At 48.2% G+C, this 17,863-nt stretch overlaps 1 protein-coding gene and 1 long non-coding RNA gene across 2 annotated transcripts in view; one reads left to right on the top strand and one right to left on the bottom strand.

Moving 5' to 3' along the window:
• LOC119436630 (transcription factor SPT20 homolog) overlaps positions 1-11,274 on the bottom strand; it is an 81,958-nt gene extending 70,684 nt beyond the window's left edge. Inside the window, exon 1 of the mRNA XM_037703552.2 lies at positions 10,847-11,274. Within this exon, the coding sequence (XP_037559480.1) occupies positions 10,847-10,960 (114 nt within the window). The 5' untranslated portion in view covers positions 10,961-11,274. The remainder of the gene's footprint in view (positions 1-10,846) is intronic.
• LOC119436632 (uncharacterized) overlaps positions 1-17,863 on the top strand; it is a 44,543-nt gene that overhangs the window by 21,197 nt on the left and 5,483 nt on the right. The gene's annotated exons all lie outside the window — the stretch shown is intronic.

Raw genomic sequence — 17,863 nt, 5'->3', positions numbered from 1 at the left:
CAGATTACTGTTTTGTCTCCATATAATTCAAGTTAACGCCGCAATCCCCCCCCCCCCTTTCTTTCTTTTCTCTCGCTTGAACTTCTTCAAGTGTGCATTGTGTGCACCGCGAACAAGGCCACGCTGCGTGCTATATGGCGCAAAAGTGGGCCGCGCACCGACACATGCTGAAAATTCCATTGTCAAAGATCTCACGGTATTGAGTCACGTGGTGATCCAGCAGAAGCATGAAATACCTGCCCCCACTCGTGACCTGCGAGTTTTTAGAGCGAGTGAAACTATCGCCGAAAAGTGGCACGTGGACAGACATTGCGCTCGCAGAGCGGTATTTCTTGCTTCTGCTCGATCAACGAAATGGTATAGGCCGTCGGCACGCACGTTTGTATATTATCCGAGAACTCTGCTGCGAAAAATAAAATAATAATTATCCCCACGAGCACGCGCGCAAGCTAAACTGTGGATTACGTAAGTCGCGCTTGACATATGCGGTGGGAGTGGGCCAACCTGACCCGCTGGAGGGATCCTTTCGTCATTAAAAGCACGGTGGACTCTGAAGAATGTGACTGGATGAAAAAAAAACTCGTTTCCATGCCGTGCCGAGATTTCCGTTATAAAGTGCAACCAGGTGTGTCTCAGCGCGGTTTTAAAGGAGTACTGTCATGATATATTTCACTCTTTTTCTTTTCTTGTTTAAATGAATGTCCGGGATCTCGAAAATGAATTGAAAATGCTGTTTTGGAGATATGCACTATCAAACTGGCCGTAAAAATGCACTGTTGTTTCACTTGCTTTCTTTTTTTTTTTTTTTTTGCCAAAATGCTGTTTTATACATTGAAGCACGAAAGTAGCTGGAACGCCCATGTATTTCGTCCCACACTTTGGGAAATAATATCTCGAAACTGGTGTCATCCTGGAAATTCATTTGAAGTGGATGCGCTTTGCAAGCTCACCGGCTACAATTCGTAAATTGTAATATGTGTCGTAAAGTAATTAACTAAGAAGTTCATTAGTCAATTTTTGTTAATTTATTTATTTATTAATATTGCCACAGTATTAATACCTCAAGGGTCCCAACAGGACATTACATGAGGGGTGGACACGGAGAAGGCTGGGAATAATGATGATGACATTACAAAGATGAGTCAAAACACTCGATGGCAGATCTAAAGCGCGCTGTATCGCGGATGAGTGCAGTTTGTCTCGGAAGGCCATTCCAGTGTCGGGCAGTCCGCACTAAGAATGACTGAAGGAACGTAGTGGTGCGGGCTCGTGGCAGGATTACCGAGTTCGGATGGCCTGTTCGACGAACATCATGAACCAGCTGGATCAGCTCGCTGTCACGAGGTATGGAATAAAAAAAAAACTGTGATAGAGCCATAGGCGAGATATATGCAACGACGAGAGACAATTGTATGCGTTGGATATGTGTTTCTATTTCTCGTGCTACTAATGTCCGCCTCTTCGAATAACCCAGCTCAACGATAACAATCATGTCACCTGCCACAGGCGATTTTTAAAAATTGCGTAAAGCCTAATTTTGAGCGCCCGGTATACTATTGCCGCTCTTCGACATGATGGGTCACTGGGGATGCGGAACTGGCCACTCTTCAATGAATCTCTTTGACGCCAACTCGGTATGTGCCATTGGGTTTATATGAGCAATGAACCTCTTCTTTAATGCCCAACTTGGCTATATGCCACTTGGTATGTGCCGCTCTTCAATGGTAAAAAAATATATATATTCAATATTTTTCCTCTGCTTGGGCGGAATCGAACCCGCGTCATATATATTCAAACTTGGCTGAATGTATATGCACACCAGCGCCACGCGCGAACTTCACAGCATGCCGCTGAATAACGCAGCGTGTTCAATGGGGAGCGCCAGAAATGAATCCGGCTGCATACACGACTCAGACATAACGCGTCCCTGCGGCGGCAATACGGCATGCCACTGGAATGCCTCAATGCTAATCGCATTAACGTCGACATTCATCGTAAGATGGGTTCTGCCGGAACGTTTTCCAAGTCACAAAGAAAAATGTGGCCACAGCAGTGAAAAACTTGGACGATGAATCTGAAAAAAAAAAGGTGGCACGGTGTACCAAGGGTGCCTCGAAGCCAGCGACGCGGCGTCCAGGCCGCTATTTTGTAGCGATGCCTTTAATGTCATAATGACTTTTCGCGCTTATCGCGCTTTGTCACTGGTCAGAGCGACGGTCCGCTCGCGTTATCAACGTTGATATCGTGAGCGGACCGTCGCTCTGACCACTGACAAAGCGCGATAAGCGCGAAAAGTCATTATTACTTTAAAGGCATCGCTACAAAATAGCGGCCCTGGCAACCTGGGCGCACTGTTTCAACACCTTTTCTCGATTCGTGAAGTGAGACACGGAAAGAGAATCAAACCAACGACGCCCACATCTTGCCCGCAAAAATGTGGACAAGCCATGGCATGCGGGGCTTCCATTGCCAGCTAGCATGTAATTTCATACAAGGAGTAGCTTTATTCTATGTCAGCCTGAGAGCTCACAGATTATCAAATTCGTTTTGACGATGCAAAGCGCTCACGGCCGCCACTTGTAAGCGACAGGATAGAAACGAAAGCAGGCTGAAAGCTCGTCATGGGCTTTCTTGTGGCCAGCATGCGAGGGTGGTTCTCTTAAAACACGCTCGAAAGCACCTCAATATAGGCCTGTGGCGCGTAGTGAAGGCTGATTTTCTTCCCCTCGTATTTATGAGTATCATTCAGGGCCCCGAATGAAGAACCACGCAAGATGTAGCTTTTTGCAAAGTAGGTGCCCTGAACGGTTCTGGCATTTTTCTACATCTCGACAACGTTTGTACTCTACAAAGAGAACGTTTTAAAAAGTTTTACGCATTCATCGTTACTAATCAGCTAATTAGGCACTTTGCGAAATATATTCCGAGTTAGCTCAAAACGACTGCTAACAATGTTTTGTTAATCAGTTACACTAGGACGCATGCATTTTCTTTAGAAGCTTAGCACATGTAAAATCCCCTGCAACTTCAATTTGTCCTCGCTTTGTCGCGGCATTGTCGCAACCTCGATGAAATTTAGCAACAAGATTGACAAAAGTACAAGTTGACTTCTTTCTTCTTCTTTTTTCTTCCTTCTGTTGCGTAAGGGAGCACATGTCCTCTTCTATCCCTTTTTATTAATCTTTCTTCCGTTGGTTTTGTTTGGGGGAAATCAGGCAGCACCAGCCGCTAGTGACGTCACCCTTTAATTCACCAATATGCCGCAGATATATGAAAGAGCCGAGCACGTTTTTGCAGGTTTCTTTCAGTGTTCAATGCTAACCCTTTAGAGAAAGGAAGAGAGGGGGAGGGGAATAGCTGTAAATCCTTTGTTCTGTTCTTTTTTTTTTTTTTTGGTGGGCGTATGTGGTAGTAGTGAAGTGGTACTAGAAGGGAGCCCAGTCCGCTTTCGTTGTCAATGAAGGAGACTTCTTCTATTGTGCGAGAAAATATTCATTCCGTGGCCCTCGTGGTTTCGCGTGCGCACGAGGACCCTGAGTCACCACGGGAAATTTCTTATTGATATCTGTCGCTGTTGCTCCTGGCAGGTCGGAGCGCTAGGTGCGACGCGCGCGCTACGTGTGCCCGGGTGCCGGCCGGTCTGTCGCAATCAGTGAGTGGCGCTGCCGGAACGCGCCCCGCAGCTGACGAGCACATCTGCGGGGACATCTGACAGTGAGGACCAGCGAGCGACAGAAAGACCGCGGGTCGCTGTCATTTTTGCAGTGCCTGCGACAACCCGAAAAACCTTCTTTTTTTGGTTCACTTACAAAGTTGCCACATGATGTCTCGTCACAGCACCCCATGCTGCCGGACACAAAAGCAAAACAAAACAAAAGAACAAATGCGTGATGCCCTTTCTTTTCTTCCATCGCTTTGTAAAACAGCCGCGTGCCTTCAGCATGTCTTCGTTTCTTAGCTTGAAAGTTGTCCATCCGGCACCACATCTCAGCGTTCATATTCACAACCCTCTCTCACTGCTCCGTGAAAACAGTTCCTCGCATTTCTTTTTTTTTTTTTTTTTTGTCTGTTTCAAAGTTCATCACGGAGCACGAGGTCGCGGGATTGAATCCCGGCCAGGGCGGCCGCATTTCGATGGGGGCGAAATACGAAAACACCCGTGCACTTAGACTTAGGTGCACGTTAAAGAACCCCAGGTGGTCGAAATTTCCGGAGTACCCCACTACGGCGTGCCTCATAATCAGATCGTGGTATTGGCACGTAAAACCCCATGATGTAATTTAATTTTCAAAGTTCATCACGAAATTCATTCAGCAATTACTTGGCCCAACTAATAAGTTTACATATTGTTATTTATTTTGAAGGGGACAAATGTTTCATGGCAGATAGTATAGAGGGGCGTTTTTAACAGAAACCGCGAGAGAGTAGGTTGGAGAGAATGGAGATAGATCTGTGTCCCTTTACTTTCGTCGTTCGTTTCTTAGCAGATGTGCCGGCTGTATACGGAAGCACAGCCCTCGTCCATCGAAGCCACATTTTGCGTTCAAAAGTAACATTTGAGCGGGAAAGAAAACTATATATATAACTGTACAAATTCCGAGTGTGACTCCTTCAACTATTATGATCTGTTCGTTTCCGAGTGGCATGGTTTATCTAGTTTCCTAATCCGCCTGAAGTTTATCATGTCAACCAGTTTCACGATTAACGCTGGAGTACCACTGGAGCAAAATTTTACGGAGCTCGAATCCGGTGAATTTACTTTTGACTGCGATGAGCCGGCGTCGTCATAACTTTTCTGGCAGTTATTCTAATTTCCACAAAAAATTTGCCTTCGTAGAAAAGGTGCGTGATTAAATTAGAGATTTAGCATTAGAGCGAACAACTCTGGCGAGGCGTCATCTGCGCACGCGCAGCTGTCCTGCAGGCGCAGGCGCACGTGGTATCTCGGGGCCGAGAATCGCAGCAGCGGATCACGCATCGCGCTTGGCTAAAATGTCCTGAAGGATTAAGTAAGGAGGCTTAGCACAAAGTTCCAGAACTTATGCAAAGTAGGCGCACCCGGCAAGCGAGCTACTTCTCGGAGAATTCATTATTTACACGGTTGTCATGTAATCCCTCTTTTCCTGAAACACGCACAGCTCTGCAGCAGCGGTACCCATAAGCGAGATCACCCTTGGCCGCTCAGCGCACGCGCGGTTGACCCGAAGACTCAGTTTAGTTCAATTCGAGAGCTCGAGACTAATTTGGGAAGGCGAATTAAGCTTTACATTTCGCGAGACGGATGCAATTGGCGTGGTGTATACGCCGGCGTGTGCGTCGAAAGCGAAGTTTCGTCAGCTGTTTCGTGACGCTATGGTCCTGCTTTCGGAAGCCACGAACACCTCACACAAGTCAAAGTGCAGTGTTTGGAAACTAAAGTTCCATATCTTTCGCTGCTTAAAACAACACTCTGTAGTCTGAGAAACAAAACTCTCCTTCCTTTTCCTTCGAACGGAAGGTATTGGCCGGTGTCTGGTTTTTTTTTTTTTTTTTTGGTGGACTCCTTCCCCCCCCCCCCCCCCTTTCATAGTATAGCGAAAACGATTGTCTATTGTCATACTTTGTTATTTATGTCTGACATAAAAGCGCTGGGCAAGCATTGATCACTGCTAATCAGCCATCGCACACAAAGGCAGCCTTTATATTTCTTTTTATTTTCTTTTTTTAGCATTATTCGCAAATTTCCATAACTATCAAGCCTTCGCGCCAACATGCTGAAATGTAAATATAGACGTTAAAAAAATAATAAGAAAGGAGAAGGACCGAGTGGTAGTGGGAGGGGGTTTCTTATCGATTGAAACAGTCTAATTAATTTACTACACACCAAAGTGTCTGGGGTGTTGACATAAATGTTGTGCCAATGATGCTTGCTTATACATTTTAATGAGATAGCGTTAAGGGCCCCGTGTCACAGAAAATCCGGCCTCCGTATCTGTATCGGCGTCCGTGGCGGAGAAAATCATCGCGAACCACCCCGACCGCGTAGGCCCTCCGTGTGGTGCAAGGTGTTAGTGAACAAAAATTGAATTTCTCACAGTGAAATCTGTTAGAAAAATGGTAAAGTACGACTTAACCACAACCTACTGACATGGTGGCGTCGGACTGTTATTTGACTGTACGAGAAAACATTGTTCTGTTACGAGGAAACTCAACACAAACCCCTTTTGCCAGCATTTCTACCATACCAACAGCGGCGCGCTCGGGTAATCTTATCCAGATGGTCCTCGCATCCTCGGTAGGTCAAATTGGGACTTGGCCTGTCTAATGCGTTTTCGGCAAGCGCGACCATAGGGGGAATAGCAAACAATAAAATAATAAAAAGGTCCTAGGGCCTTCACATTTTAATAAAAGACGACTTATATTGCCCCTGGAGAAACGTCTTCCCAGCAATGTATTTCTGTTTAAAAGTGAAGCCGACTTTAAGGGGACCGGTGTAAGCTTGGTCTTTGTAAGCTGGCTTTCCCACGTTCTGTTTTGCAGTGAAGCCTACTCAAAGAAAAATGCGATGCGAACGGGGCGCGATAACGCTATCGCGTTTCACTCTTATTTGTTTTTCTTCCTTTTACTCGCTAGGTCTGGTTAAGCCTTTATTACGTGGCGGTTGCAGCTGAATTGTGATCGCAAGAAAATTACAAGTTGGTGGCGGTGGTGGACTGTAGTAACGGCGGGTTTAGCCTGGCGATCAAGGCCGGCAATTGCTCCGCCCGAGCGTCTCTTACAACATCACAGCAGTGTTTCACCAATATCCAACAAACCAGTCTCTCAATAATGCAATAAGGAGACGTGAAGTTTCTTTGCGGGCTATAACTGATCCTTCGGGGAATACAAGGTGTTGCAGGCACTCATGCGGAAGGCACTTTTTTCTCAGATTTTCCAGGAGAGCCTCCCTTTCACCTTGGAATTTCGGGCACGACCGTAGAAAGTGTTCGATATCTCCTTTCTCGTCGCATGCCGTACAGTTCGGAGAAAGGACAGTATCTGCTAATACACCGGCCTGGGTATTTAAGACGGGGTTTAAATAACCAGACCGGTGTATCTTAAATACCCAGGCCGGTGTACTAGCAGATCCTGTCCTTATTCGATATAGAAGTGAGGCTTCCTCTCGGTGAAATCTCTTGGTTACGCAGGGCATATGTGGTGGAACCCAAAGCAACCCAAAGTGATTTCGAATGTCAAATTTTTAGCTTGATTACTCTTTCAGGCCTTGACGCTGCGTATGCAAGCTGATCGATGCGCTGCGTATACATGCAAGCGCATCAGCTTTTTCGGGGCCAGAAATACCAATGTGGAAGGGAATCAACTGAAACTTTGCTGTGAAGCCTTTGTTGCCGAGTTATTTCACGAGGGCTAGGGATGTGCGCGGGAACTTGATGGACGACAGACCACGGTAGAGTTGGTATAACGCGGCCTTTCAGTCCGTATACAGTCCGGAGGCAAAGTCTTTAGTTTGCGCAGAGCAGCAGTATAATGGCGTGCCCACAACACAACGTAGTGCTCTGCACTATAACCAGGAATCTGCGTTTTCGGATGAATCCGAAAAATTCCGAAAAACACTCGCAGGTAAAATTTTTCCCGTATTCGGATTTATCCGGGAAAACTCCGATTTTGAGGGCACGTGGCCTTGAAATACTCGTGGATGGCTTTCGGTGCTCGGACCTCTTGCAATGCATTTCGCTACAAACACCGCATGTATATGACGTCATTAGAAAAGGCAATAAAGTCAAAGCGCAACAAACTGGGCTGGAGATACAAAAAGATCCTCAAAACAAGTTTCCTTGCTAAGAAAATGTTCGGTTAGCGCAGGTAGATGGACAAGGAGTACGCAGACAGCGCTACTCGTCGCGCTACACTCTGCCATTCGGCGGTGCTACACGCGCTTTCCTTTTTGTGATAACACACCATAATCACATGCACACCTCTTCTGAACCAAGTCCACCATGCGCTTGCCGTGCGCCTGAATGCTCTTTTTGTTCAGTGGAGCGAAGAGACGCTAATTAGTTTCGGTGAGGAAGTTGATTGCATGCTTGACATTGTTGAGGAGGAAAAGCGATCTGACGCAGTTGACAGCGCAGAGGCGCTATTGCGACCTCGTGGTCCTCCTCGCGCGCGGGAGGCAGCTCACAAAACACTTGTGTGACTTCCTCGAGCAGTCGGGCCTCGCCATCCGGCTGCTCTGCGTAACCTAACAGTGCCGGCGTGCGGGGCCGGGTGACAAACTCTCTCGAGGAAGTCACTCCACAAGCGAACTATGGATATTTTTTTTACCTAGTCGTTATATTGTAAATATGATTTAAATAGTTCTCCTTTCCTCTCTATCCTCTTTCCCTGTCCTTTAGAGCCATGAGAGTTGATGGTGAACGTTACCTTGCGCCATTGTGGCGCAAGGTAACGTTCAAGCCTTCTAAGCCCTCTCAAGCCTTGTCAAGCCTTCTCACAGTGCTAACCTTCCCGCAAGCCTGCGAGAAGGTTAGCACTGTCATTGCTTCGCACGGCGCATCGCATCGTGGCAGAAGTGTGAAATTAAAAAAAAAAACTTATGGGGATTTACGTGCCAAACCCACGTCCTGATTATGAGGCACGCCGTAGTGAGGAAATCAGGATTAATTTTGACCATCTGGGATTCTTTAACATGCACCTAGATCTAACTACCTGCTGCGCTTTTTGTTTTTGTTTTTTTGCATTTGGTCCACGTCGAAATTAATGCGGCAGCCGCGGTCGGATTCGAACCCGCGGCCTCGAGCAACGCCACAGCCACAAAACTACCGCGGCGGGTACAGAAGTGTTGATTTGCTGGGCGGCCGCTGGCGTAGTGTCGTCTTCACGCTGCGGTGCCATTATGCAGCTTTGCGTCTGCAAGCCCTGCGTCAGTTGTCTGCTGGACAAATTTGCAGCGCTGTGTTTATTTTTCAGAAACAGCAGAAACGTATACCGTACCGTACCTTGAATTTACATTTATCCAATTTGTCGTCAACTGCAATTAACCATGTCTAGCAGTAGCATTTCCTCTATTGAAGAGACCCGAAACGATGCATGCTTTCTTACGTCGCCTTTCCCCTCTCTCTCTCTCTCTCTCTCTCTCTCTCTCCCCACCCATATGCATGCGAGCTGCCACGAGCAAAGGTTGACAAGGCTGTTATTCACTCGATTGGTGACTGCGTCGCTTCGACCCATTCGCTGCCTCCCTTGTATAGCTACTCTCTGCCATTCTATCTACCTTCCTTCTGAACTGTTGCGCTTGAGTACAAATGTAAGCGCTGCAGTTTCTGCAATGCTTTTGCGGGGGGCTCACTGATAATTACAGCATTCTAGGGGGTACTGTGGCGACGCGTCGGAAAGGTCTAATAGATCTCAAACAAGTTTCTGACGTCGCCTTTTCCCTCTGCCACGCTCCTGTCATCTACATACACGCTTTGAACCACCCCCCGACGCGGCGCGCCAGACAGCAGCAGCATGCAGCCGCAGCAGCAATGGAAAAGACGAAGAAAGACGCACATAAAGCTTCGCTTTAAAAAAGCGGAAAAGGCTTTATGACAGTCACTACATAGCTAAAAGAGGAAAGGCTATTTACAGCACCACCAGAATTCACATATTTAAGCAGTACCACGAAGTTCGTGCAGCTATTTCACACGCCCTTAGGTCGACGCACAAAATTTCGTTCAAATCGCTGAAGGTATAGTACTTCCCAAGCCGAGCTTCTTTCACCGGTATCTTCAGCTGTGCTGCTTCGCCGCATTGTCGCTCGTTACAGGTGTGAAGTCGACGTGTAGGCGACTCATCTCAAAATAGAGCCGGAGGGAACAAGTCCCCTGCGAGCTTTTGCAACTCTGGTCTCACCCTCAATGCCTTTGCTCGTGCAATATGTCCTGTTGCAGAGTGCAGGTAAAATTAACCGGGGGACCGGGCAAAAACATTTGAGAGCAATCTGCTTCCGGTTGCTTGATTTTGCTTCTACTTGTTTCGACGTCGATCTCAAGAAGCTTTGTTTCTAATTATATTCTCCTTATTCTCCAAATGAACACACGTGCACGTAGCTCTCTAATAATGGTTTTGCAGCTGTACCTGCTTACTGCGGTGAGGCTAGTTAAAAACGCTACTTTAAAAGGGATCCACTGGCCCTCCCATGCACGTATAGAATATCGGGCATGATCTTACGCCAATAATCGAACCGAAAATTCAGACGCGTGACCCTCACGGGTCCTCTGTTAGTGAAATATTTTCGCGCGTACATTGTTTTACTTTTTTGACACACACACACACACACACACACACACAAATATTAAGCAAAACAATGTAATAGCGACAATATGCACAACTATCTGTGACATAAAACGTGTCTTTGTCGCGACGAACAGGCAAGCATTAACACGTTAGCATTTAAGGTGATCATGTATCTGAGCCCCATTGTTACAAGCATTCCAAGCACCTCAGAAAAAGCAATGCGCGAAGCCTAAAACAGTAGTACCCATCGCAAGGAGACTGTAAAATGAGCACGTAGTCGACTCCTCTATATGCGTGGGCTCGCATCTTATCTTGGCAACCTTCAAACTAATACGCAAGAAAACAGCATCCAAAAGAAAAGAATTATCGTGGTGAAAAAGACACTTCAGCTGCTCCGTTCGACACTGGTACTGTGTAGCTGTCACACAGAACACGCAGAAAACAAGAACAACCAGCATTCTCCGTCTGCGAAAGTGCCCATCCTTTAATCTCTACGTCAGAGCCCAAGTTTCTAAGCCACCAGTAGCGCGCTCAGCGGCGCCGAGGATGCACGTTTACGTGCGAACCGGCGCATATGCCGTCGCCCTACCTTGTCCACCCTGGGGGGCGTAGCTAGGTCGGCGCCACCGGAGACCCTGAATCCCCAGGGCTGGCCGGGCTCTTCACGCTTGAGGATGATGAGGAATGGCCGCTGGAACGCCATGGTCTCGCTCGGAGATGGACGCGTTGCCAGTCGTTCCTCGGCTGCCTGCTCTTCTCTCGTCTTCGCTGCTGACGCGGCAAACTCTGGCGCGAGGGAGCGAGTCGCGTCTTCTCTTTGAGAAGCTCGGAGCTTCCGCAATCAGAGAGATCACGCGGCCAGAGCAGTGACCACTGTGTCGTGCCGAAACGTCCCTCGTGCGTCGTCGGAGTGCGTGCGTATTGCTTCGTCGGTCGGCGGCTGTTCGGAAAAGGGTTCGAGCGCGCTATAGCCTCGGCGCGCGCCGGAGTTTTTCGACTTGGGGCCTCGGGTTCGTCTGTCCGTTTTTAGAGGGATGACGCCCCGGCGCAGGCTTTCCCACCCCTCTTCCACCCCCCCTTCCCGCGGCCACGTCGGGAGCCTGCCAAAAAGGTGTTGGCGTGTGTTTTGTGCGCGCCGCATCCACTTCGCTTTTTTTTTTTTTCTAGCTTTTTTTTTTCCCCCGCTCTTGGTTGACTGTATAGCCTTGGCTCGCTGATCACCGCGGTGGTGCGCAAGCGCGTGCGGGCGTGGAGTTGTTGCCTTGGGTGCCGGCCACGCGGACGTCTTATTTGTGGAGGGAAAGCTTGGAACGCACGGCCTATAAACAAAACGCGAGTCGCCGCGTGGGGCTGCGCGCTCGTGAGTGTGCGCGTGTGTGTCCAGGGAGATTGCAGCGTTCCCCTCGAAAAACATTGCTCCCTCATCTCGCAACACCGACCTGCCTCTCCGTACGCTGGTTTCGTTGTACTTTTCGTACTTCGTGGTATTATTCAGATTCGGACTGCGTGATTGGTCAATCCATGGGAGCGAGCTGTCCAATGAGCGCGCGGCAAACGCTCTCAACGGCACAGCTAAAGCCTCAATTAACCCCTGCGATATGCAACAGTCGGGGTGACGCTGGCGTTCAAAGCAATTAGACCTTAGACCGGCAATGTATGACATACAGTATCCCCCCCCCCCCCCCCCATTTCTTAGACACACTACATTCATTCATTTCAGAAGACGAAAAAAAAAGGAAAGAACGCGAGAAGGAAGAACCTTTGTGAATGCATGCCGCTTGTAAAGAGAGCATGTTGGATGTTCTGTTGTATATTTCCTCTCGTGAGCTTTGTCATATGTTAGCCAACCGCTTGTAAAAATAAGTGAATGATTAGTTTCAGTCATCAAGTCCATATTACATACCTGACTATCATTCGTTCACAGAAGCACTGCGCGCTCGGGTGTACAGACCACTTGACAAAGAACAACATCCTCTTGTGACCTGTCCACAGAGCCAACAAATGGCCACTGTGTTCAGTTCTCTTCGCTATTTGCTGTTCTTCATTCGAGCAGATTGCGTGAACAAGCACGTGCACCTGATGCGATAGCTTGGAGAGGACAACGTGCGAGTACGTCCTTTAAACCTGTGCATCTCTGGACAGTATCAGGAGAAAATTTTCCACTTCATTTACAACTCCAAATTAATCGAGCAGACATACGAATCCTTTCAGACCACCAAACATAGAAAGAATGTCCACACATTAGAGAAGACAAGAAATGAGATGATGACTTTAGCTTACGTGTCATCTTTGGGCGTGACGTGACACGTCTAAAACAGTGCTAATGAAGGTCTAAAGCTACAGTGACCGAACTTCTTAGCGCCGCCTATGGGTCTAGCAGATATTTCGTACCTTCGGCACCACTCCCGATGAGGTTTAAAACAAGCCTCTTGGATAGTACGGGGGACGTAAGATGAGATCATTCGCTTGTTTTTGTACTCATCATATACAAGTAAATGGCCCGTGTACTCCCATTGACCATTTATAAATGATGTCGTCGTGACACCTCATCATCATCGTCATCGCATCACCGAACGCTTAGCACGCGTAGGGGGGCTGCTTCGGTTGCGTTCCCTCCAACATCACCATGCACTGTGACTATTCCTAAGAACCAGAAAGTATTTGGCGCGCCTTTCCACGGCGCCCTGTTTGTGCGCAGAAAAGAAAGGGTCTTGTGCCAACGCAACCAGGAAACGGGAGAAGACCGGCGGAAGCAGACGCAAGAAACCCGGACGGGAATATTCTGCGGCATCGCGTCTGCCAAGTCTTTTCTTTCTTTTTTTTAAATATCATTGTGCAATCTTAAAATAGGGCGTGGTCCGCGCTATAGGTGATGTCGGGGTCTCTTCACAGGTGCGTGCACGTTGTCAATATGCGCAAATGAAATGCGTCATGGGGGTGTCAATCTGCTGACTTGATTATTTCCACTCATCTAGCGTGAACATTCCCGACTTCCGACACGTGACCTTCGGATGTTGCGATTCTTTTCTGCGGTTGCTAATTACGGTTATATTAAAGAAGCTCTCACACATTTCTTTTCGTGCCAGTGTCCAATGAGTTCCGATACTGTCTTTTTGCAGTCCTGCCGCCTACGTACTAACTTACTGTGCGACACTGCTAAAACCAAAAGGCTCTAGATATCTAAGCGAATTCGCAATTAGGCACACTTTCCTTAGTTTATTGTTTTCCGCAAAATACGCTCCCTTGATACGTAAGTGGTGATGAATACGTCTCTATGTAGGTCTGGTAGCCAATGTTTCTCCCCCCCCCCCCCCCTCTCCGTCACTCCTTTGGTCGAGTTGGATCGAGATTGCTACAGAAATGAATCACCCACACCCGGGGCAGAATTCGGACGCGCTGTTCCTTTTTTGATCGCGCCACGTGCGGGGAGCTGCACCCAAAATAACCACTGAATGTGCAGAGAGTTGACGACCTGCGCATTGAAGCGTGCACCCAAAAATTCAAGAGAACATGGCAGGTCGGCACGCGCGGACTCAAGCAGCGACCGAACTTCACGCTAAAGCCTGCCATTCCAGCCAAGGCGGGATAGAAAACGTTCGCTCACGCTATTGCCAAAGATATTCTGAAATGTTTCTTGACTCGACATGCCACCTCGACTCCAGGAAGTTACCAGAGGCTATAGTGCCAACTGTACTCGTGTAGTGGTCGCCGCGCCCGCTTCAGCAAAGGTCCTCAGCGATTTCCGGGTTAAAACTTCGTAAGTAGACACTTCCCTCACCAGAACAGGAGTTGGCCTCCCTGTTGCAGTATTCGGCCGCTACCTCTCTAATAATGACTCCTACAGTTTACCTATGGCCCTCAGTCCCCAGCGGCTGCGGAGCACCTGGCCAAGGCGGTGGTCAGACTTACGACGCGGCAGAGGGTGCTAAGAATCTCTGGATCCGGACAGGCCACCAATGGAAACTGAACCTGGCAACGTTCAACACTCGCACCCTATCGAGTGAGGCTAGCTTAGCAGGGCTATTTGAAGAATTATCAGGTATTGCCTGGGATATTAATAGCCTTAGTGAGGTGAGAAGAGCTGGTGAGACCTATACAGTGCTGACTAACGCCCACGTCCTCTGCTACAGATGTCTTCCAGATAAGAGAGAATTCGGAGTAGGATTTCTAGTCCATAAGGACATAGCGGGCAACATTGATGAATTCTACAGCATTAATGAGAGGACAGCAGTCGTCGTAATAAAGCTGAATATGAGGTATAGAATGAAGGCTGTACAAGCCGACGCCCCAACCTCCAGTCACGATGATGAAGAAATAAGAACAGTTTTATGAAGATGTTGAATTAGCAAAGAGAAAGGTGCAAACTCAGTATACTGTAGTCATGGGCGACTTCAAAGCAAAAGTGGGGAAAAAGGCAGGTTGGTGAGCAAGCAATTGGCAACTACGGCATCGATTCTAGGAACACTAGAGAAGAGATGTTGGTAGAATTCGCGGAAAGGAATAGGCTCCGACTAATGAATACCTTCTTCGGGAAGCGCAGCAACAGGAAGTGGACCTGGAAAAGCCCTAATGGAAAAACAAGGAATGAAATAGATTTCATACTCTCTGCCGATCCGAGCATAGTGCAGGATGTAAAAGTGTTAGGTAGGGTAAAGTGCAGTGACCATAGGCTAGTGAGGTCTAGGATTTCTCTCAATTTGAAAAGAGAAAGAAATAAGTTAGTCATGAAGAAACAGGCCAACCTAGAAGCAGTAAGGGTAAAAACAGACCAATTACGGCTGGTGCTCGCAAACAAATATGCAGCTTTAGAACAGGAAGATAAAGACAATTCATAGAGGTAATGAATGAAACCGTAACTAGGATGATGTCAGATCAGCAGGTAAGCTCTCCCAATGAGTAGGTAACCAGTAGGTAAGCTCTCCCAAGTAACAAAGGACCTAAGAAAGAAACGGCAAAACATGAAAGTGTCCAACTCAAGAGATCAGATAGAATTCGCTGAACTGTCGAAACTGATCAACAAGAAGAAAGTAAGGGATATCCGAAATTATAACGTGGGAAAGATTGAGGAAGCAGTAAAACATGGACGCAGCCTGAAATCAGTGAGAAGAAAACTAAGCAGAGGACAAGGCAAAATGTATGCACTGAAAGATAAGCAGGGTAATATCATCAGCAATTTCGATTATATAGTAAAAGCAGCGGAAGAATTCTCTACTGAGCTGTACAGCACCCAAAGCAGCCAAGCTACTTTCATTCTAAGTAGTGATGAACAAGATACAGTGGCTCTTTCTATAACTCGCGACAAAATTAGAAGGGCTTTGAAAGACATAACCAGGGGAAAAGCTGCAGGAGAAGATAAAGTAACAGTCGATTTAATTAAAGATGGAGGAGATATCATGCTTGAAAGGTTTCCGGCTTTTATACGCAATGCCTCATTACTTCAAGTGTACCAGATATCTGAAAGAACGCCAACATTATACTCATCCATAAGAAGAGAGACGTTAAAGAATCGAAGAATAATAGACCCATTAGCTTTCTTTCAGTATTGTATAAAATATTCACCAAGATAATTTCCAATAGAATCAGGGCAACACTTGACTTCAGCCAACCAAGAGAACAGGCTGGCTTCAGGAAGGAATATTGTTACGGTGAAGGGAAAGAAGAAGGTGACGCGAACGAGAGGAAGACGAAGGCTCTGGCCGTTGCCTGAACGCCATATTTCTTCGCTTGTAAATATACATCCTTCTACACTCGTGGGCCTGCTTTCTTCCTGCAACATTTTGGTGGAGGTGCGGACCTTCAGCTAAACTCCTCCAAGTGCCATTTCGGTCGCCGTGAAATTACCATGCTCGGCCATCTCGTAAACGCCGCCGGAATCCAACCTGATCCACAGAAAGTCCACGCTGTGCGCAATATTCCTGTACCTTGTTCAACAAACGATGTCCGTAGTTTTCTGGGCTTATGCTCTTATTTCCGGCGATTTGTGAAACAATTTGCCGACATCGCTCGCCCTCTCACTGACCTTAAGAAAGATGCCTCTTTCTCTTGGGGACCACTGCAGGAGCAAGCCTTCTCTACCCTGATCGAGCGGCTTACAAGCTCCCCGATTCTGTCACACTTTGACCCTTCTGCGCCTACTGAAGTACGAACTGACGAGAGTGGTTATGGCATCGGCGCTGTCCTCGCTCAACGTCAACAGGGCCACGACCGTGTCATCGCTTACGCCAGCCGCCTTCTTTCCACGCCCGAGCGAAATTACTCCATCACTGAGAGGGAATGCCTCGCGCTCGTATGGGCGGTCGCGAAATTTCGGCCGTACCTTTTCGGTCGGAGCTTCTGCGTCGTAACCGATCATCACGCCCTCTGCTGGCTCTCCTCTTTGAAGGACCCAACTGGACGACTTGCACGTTGGGCATTGCGTCTACAAGAATATACATTTTCTATTACGTATAAGTCAGGGCGCCTGCATAAAGACGCTGACTGCCTGTCCCGCAATCCCGTGGATCAACCGGACGATACCGATGCAGACTCGGACATCAGTATTCTGTCTCTCTCCGGCTTTCTCCATATTGGCGACGAGCAACGCCAAGATCCTGTTCTTCGACCACTTATGGAACGCCTAAGCTCCTCGCCTAATGACCCGTCTCTGCGGATGTTCACCTTGCGCGATGGAACTTTATACCGTCGTAGTGTTCGTCCTGATGGCCCGGAGCTGCTCCTAGTCGTTCCAAAGCACCTTCGACTGGCCGTGCTCCAGCAACTTCACGACGCTCCTACTGCTGGACATCTGGGCATCACTCGTACTTACGACCGCCTGCGGCACCGCTTCTTCTGGCCCGGCATTTATCGCTCTGTGCGCCGTTATGTCACTTCTTGCGACCTGTGTCAGCGCCGCAAGACGCCTGCTATGCCTCCTGCTGGTTTGCTTCAACCAAGTGCTATCCCTACAGAGCCCTTCTTCCGTGTGGGCCTCGACCTCCTTGGCCCCTTTCCTATTTCTATGAAAGGAAACAAATGGATTGCTGTAGCAACAGATTATGCCACGAGATATGCCATTACACGAGCGATGCCAACCAGCTGCGCTACAGATGTCGCCGACTTCCTACTATACGACGTCATCCTGCGCCACGGCGCCCCTCGCCAGTTACTCACGGATCGCGGCCGCTACTTTCTCTCGAAGGTCGTCGATGATCTGCTCCGCTCCTGTTCTACAGAACACCAGCTCGCTACCGCATACCACCCTCAAACGAACGGCCTCACCGAACGACTCAACCGCACACTAACCGAAATGCTGGCCCTGTACGTTTCCGACGATCACCGCGACTGGGACGTCGCTTTACCGTACATCACTTTCGCATACAACTCGTCCCGTCACGATACTGCCGGATTCTCCCCATTTTACCTTTTGTATGGCCGCGACCCCACCTTGCCCTTCGACACGTTGCTACCTTCCGCAGTACAATCACCCAGCACTGGTTACGCTCGCGATGCTATTGCCTTAGCCGCCCAGGCCCGAGAGGTCGCCCGTCATCGCCTCACAGTCTCGCAAGCTTCTCAAAAACGACGCTACGACCTTCGGCACCGAGACCACCATTTTTCACCTGGTTCC

The sequence above is a fragment of the Dermacentor silvarum genome, chromosome 1 (assembly GCF_013339745.2).
Source record: "Dermacentor silvarum isolate Dsil-2018 chromosome 1, BIME_Dsil_1.4, whole genome shotgun sequence".
Lineage (NCBI taxonomy): Eukaryota > Metazoa > Arthropoda > Arachnida > Ixodida > Ixodidae > Dermacentor > Dermacentor silvarum.
This window is presented reverse-complemented; position numbering and strand designations above follow the sequence as displayed.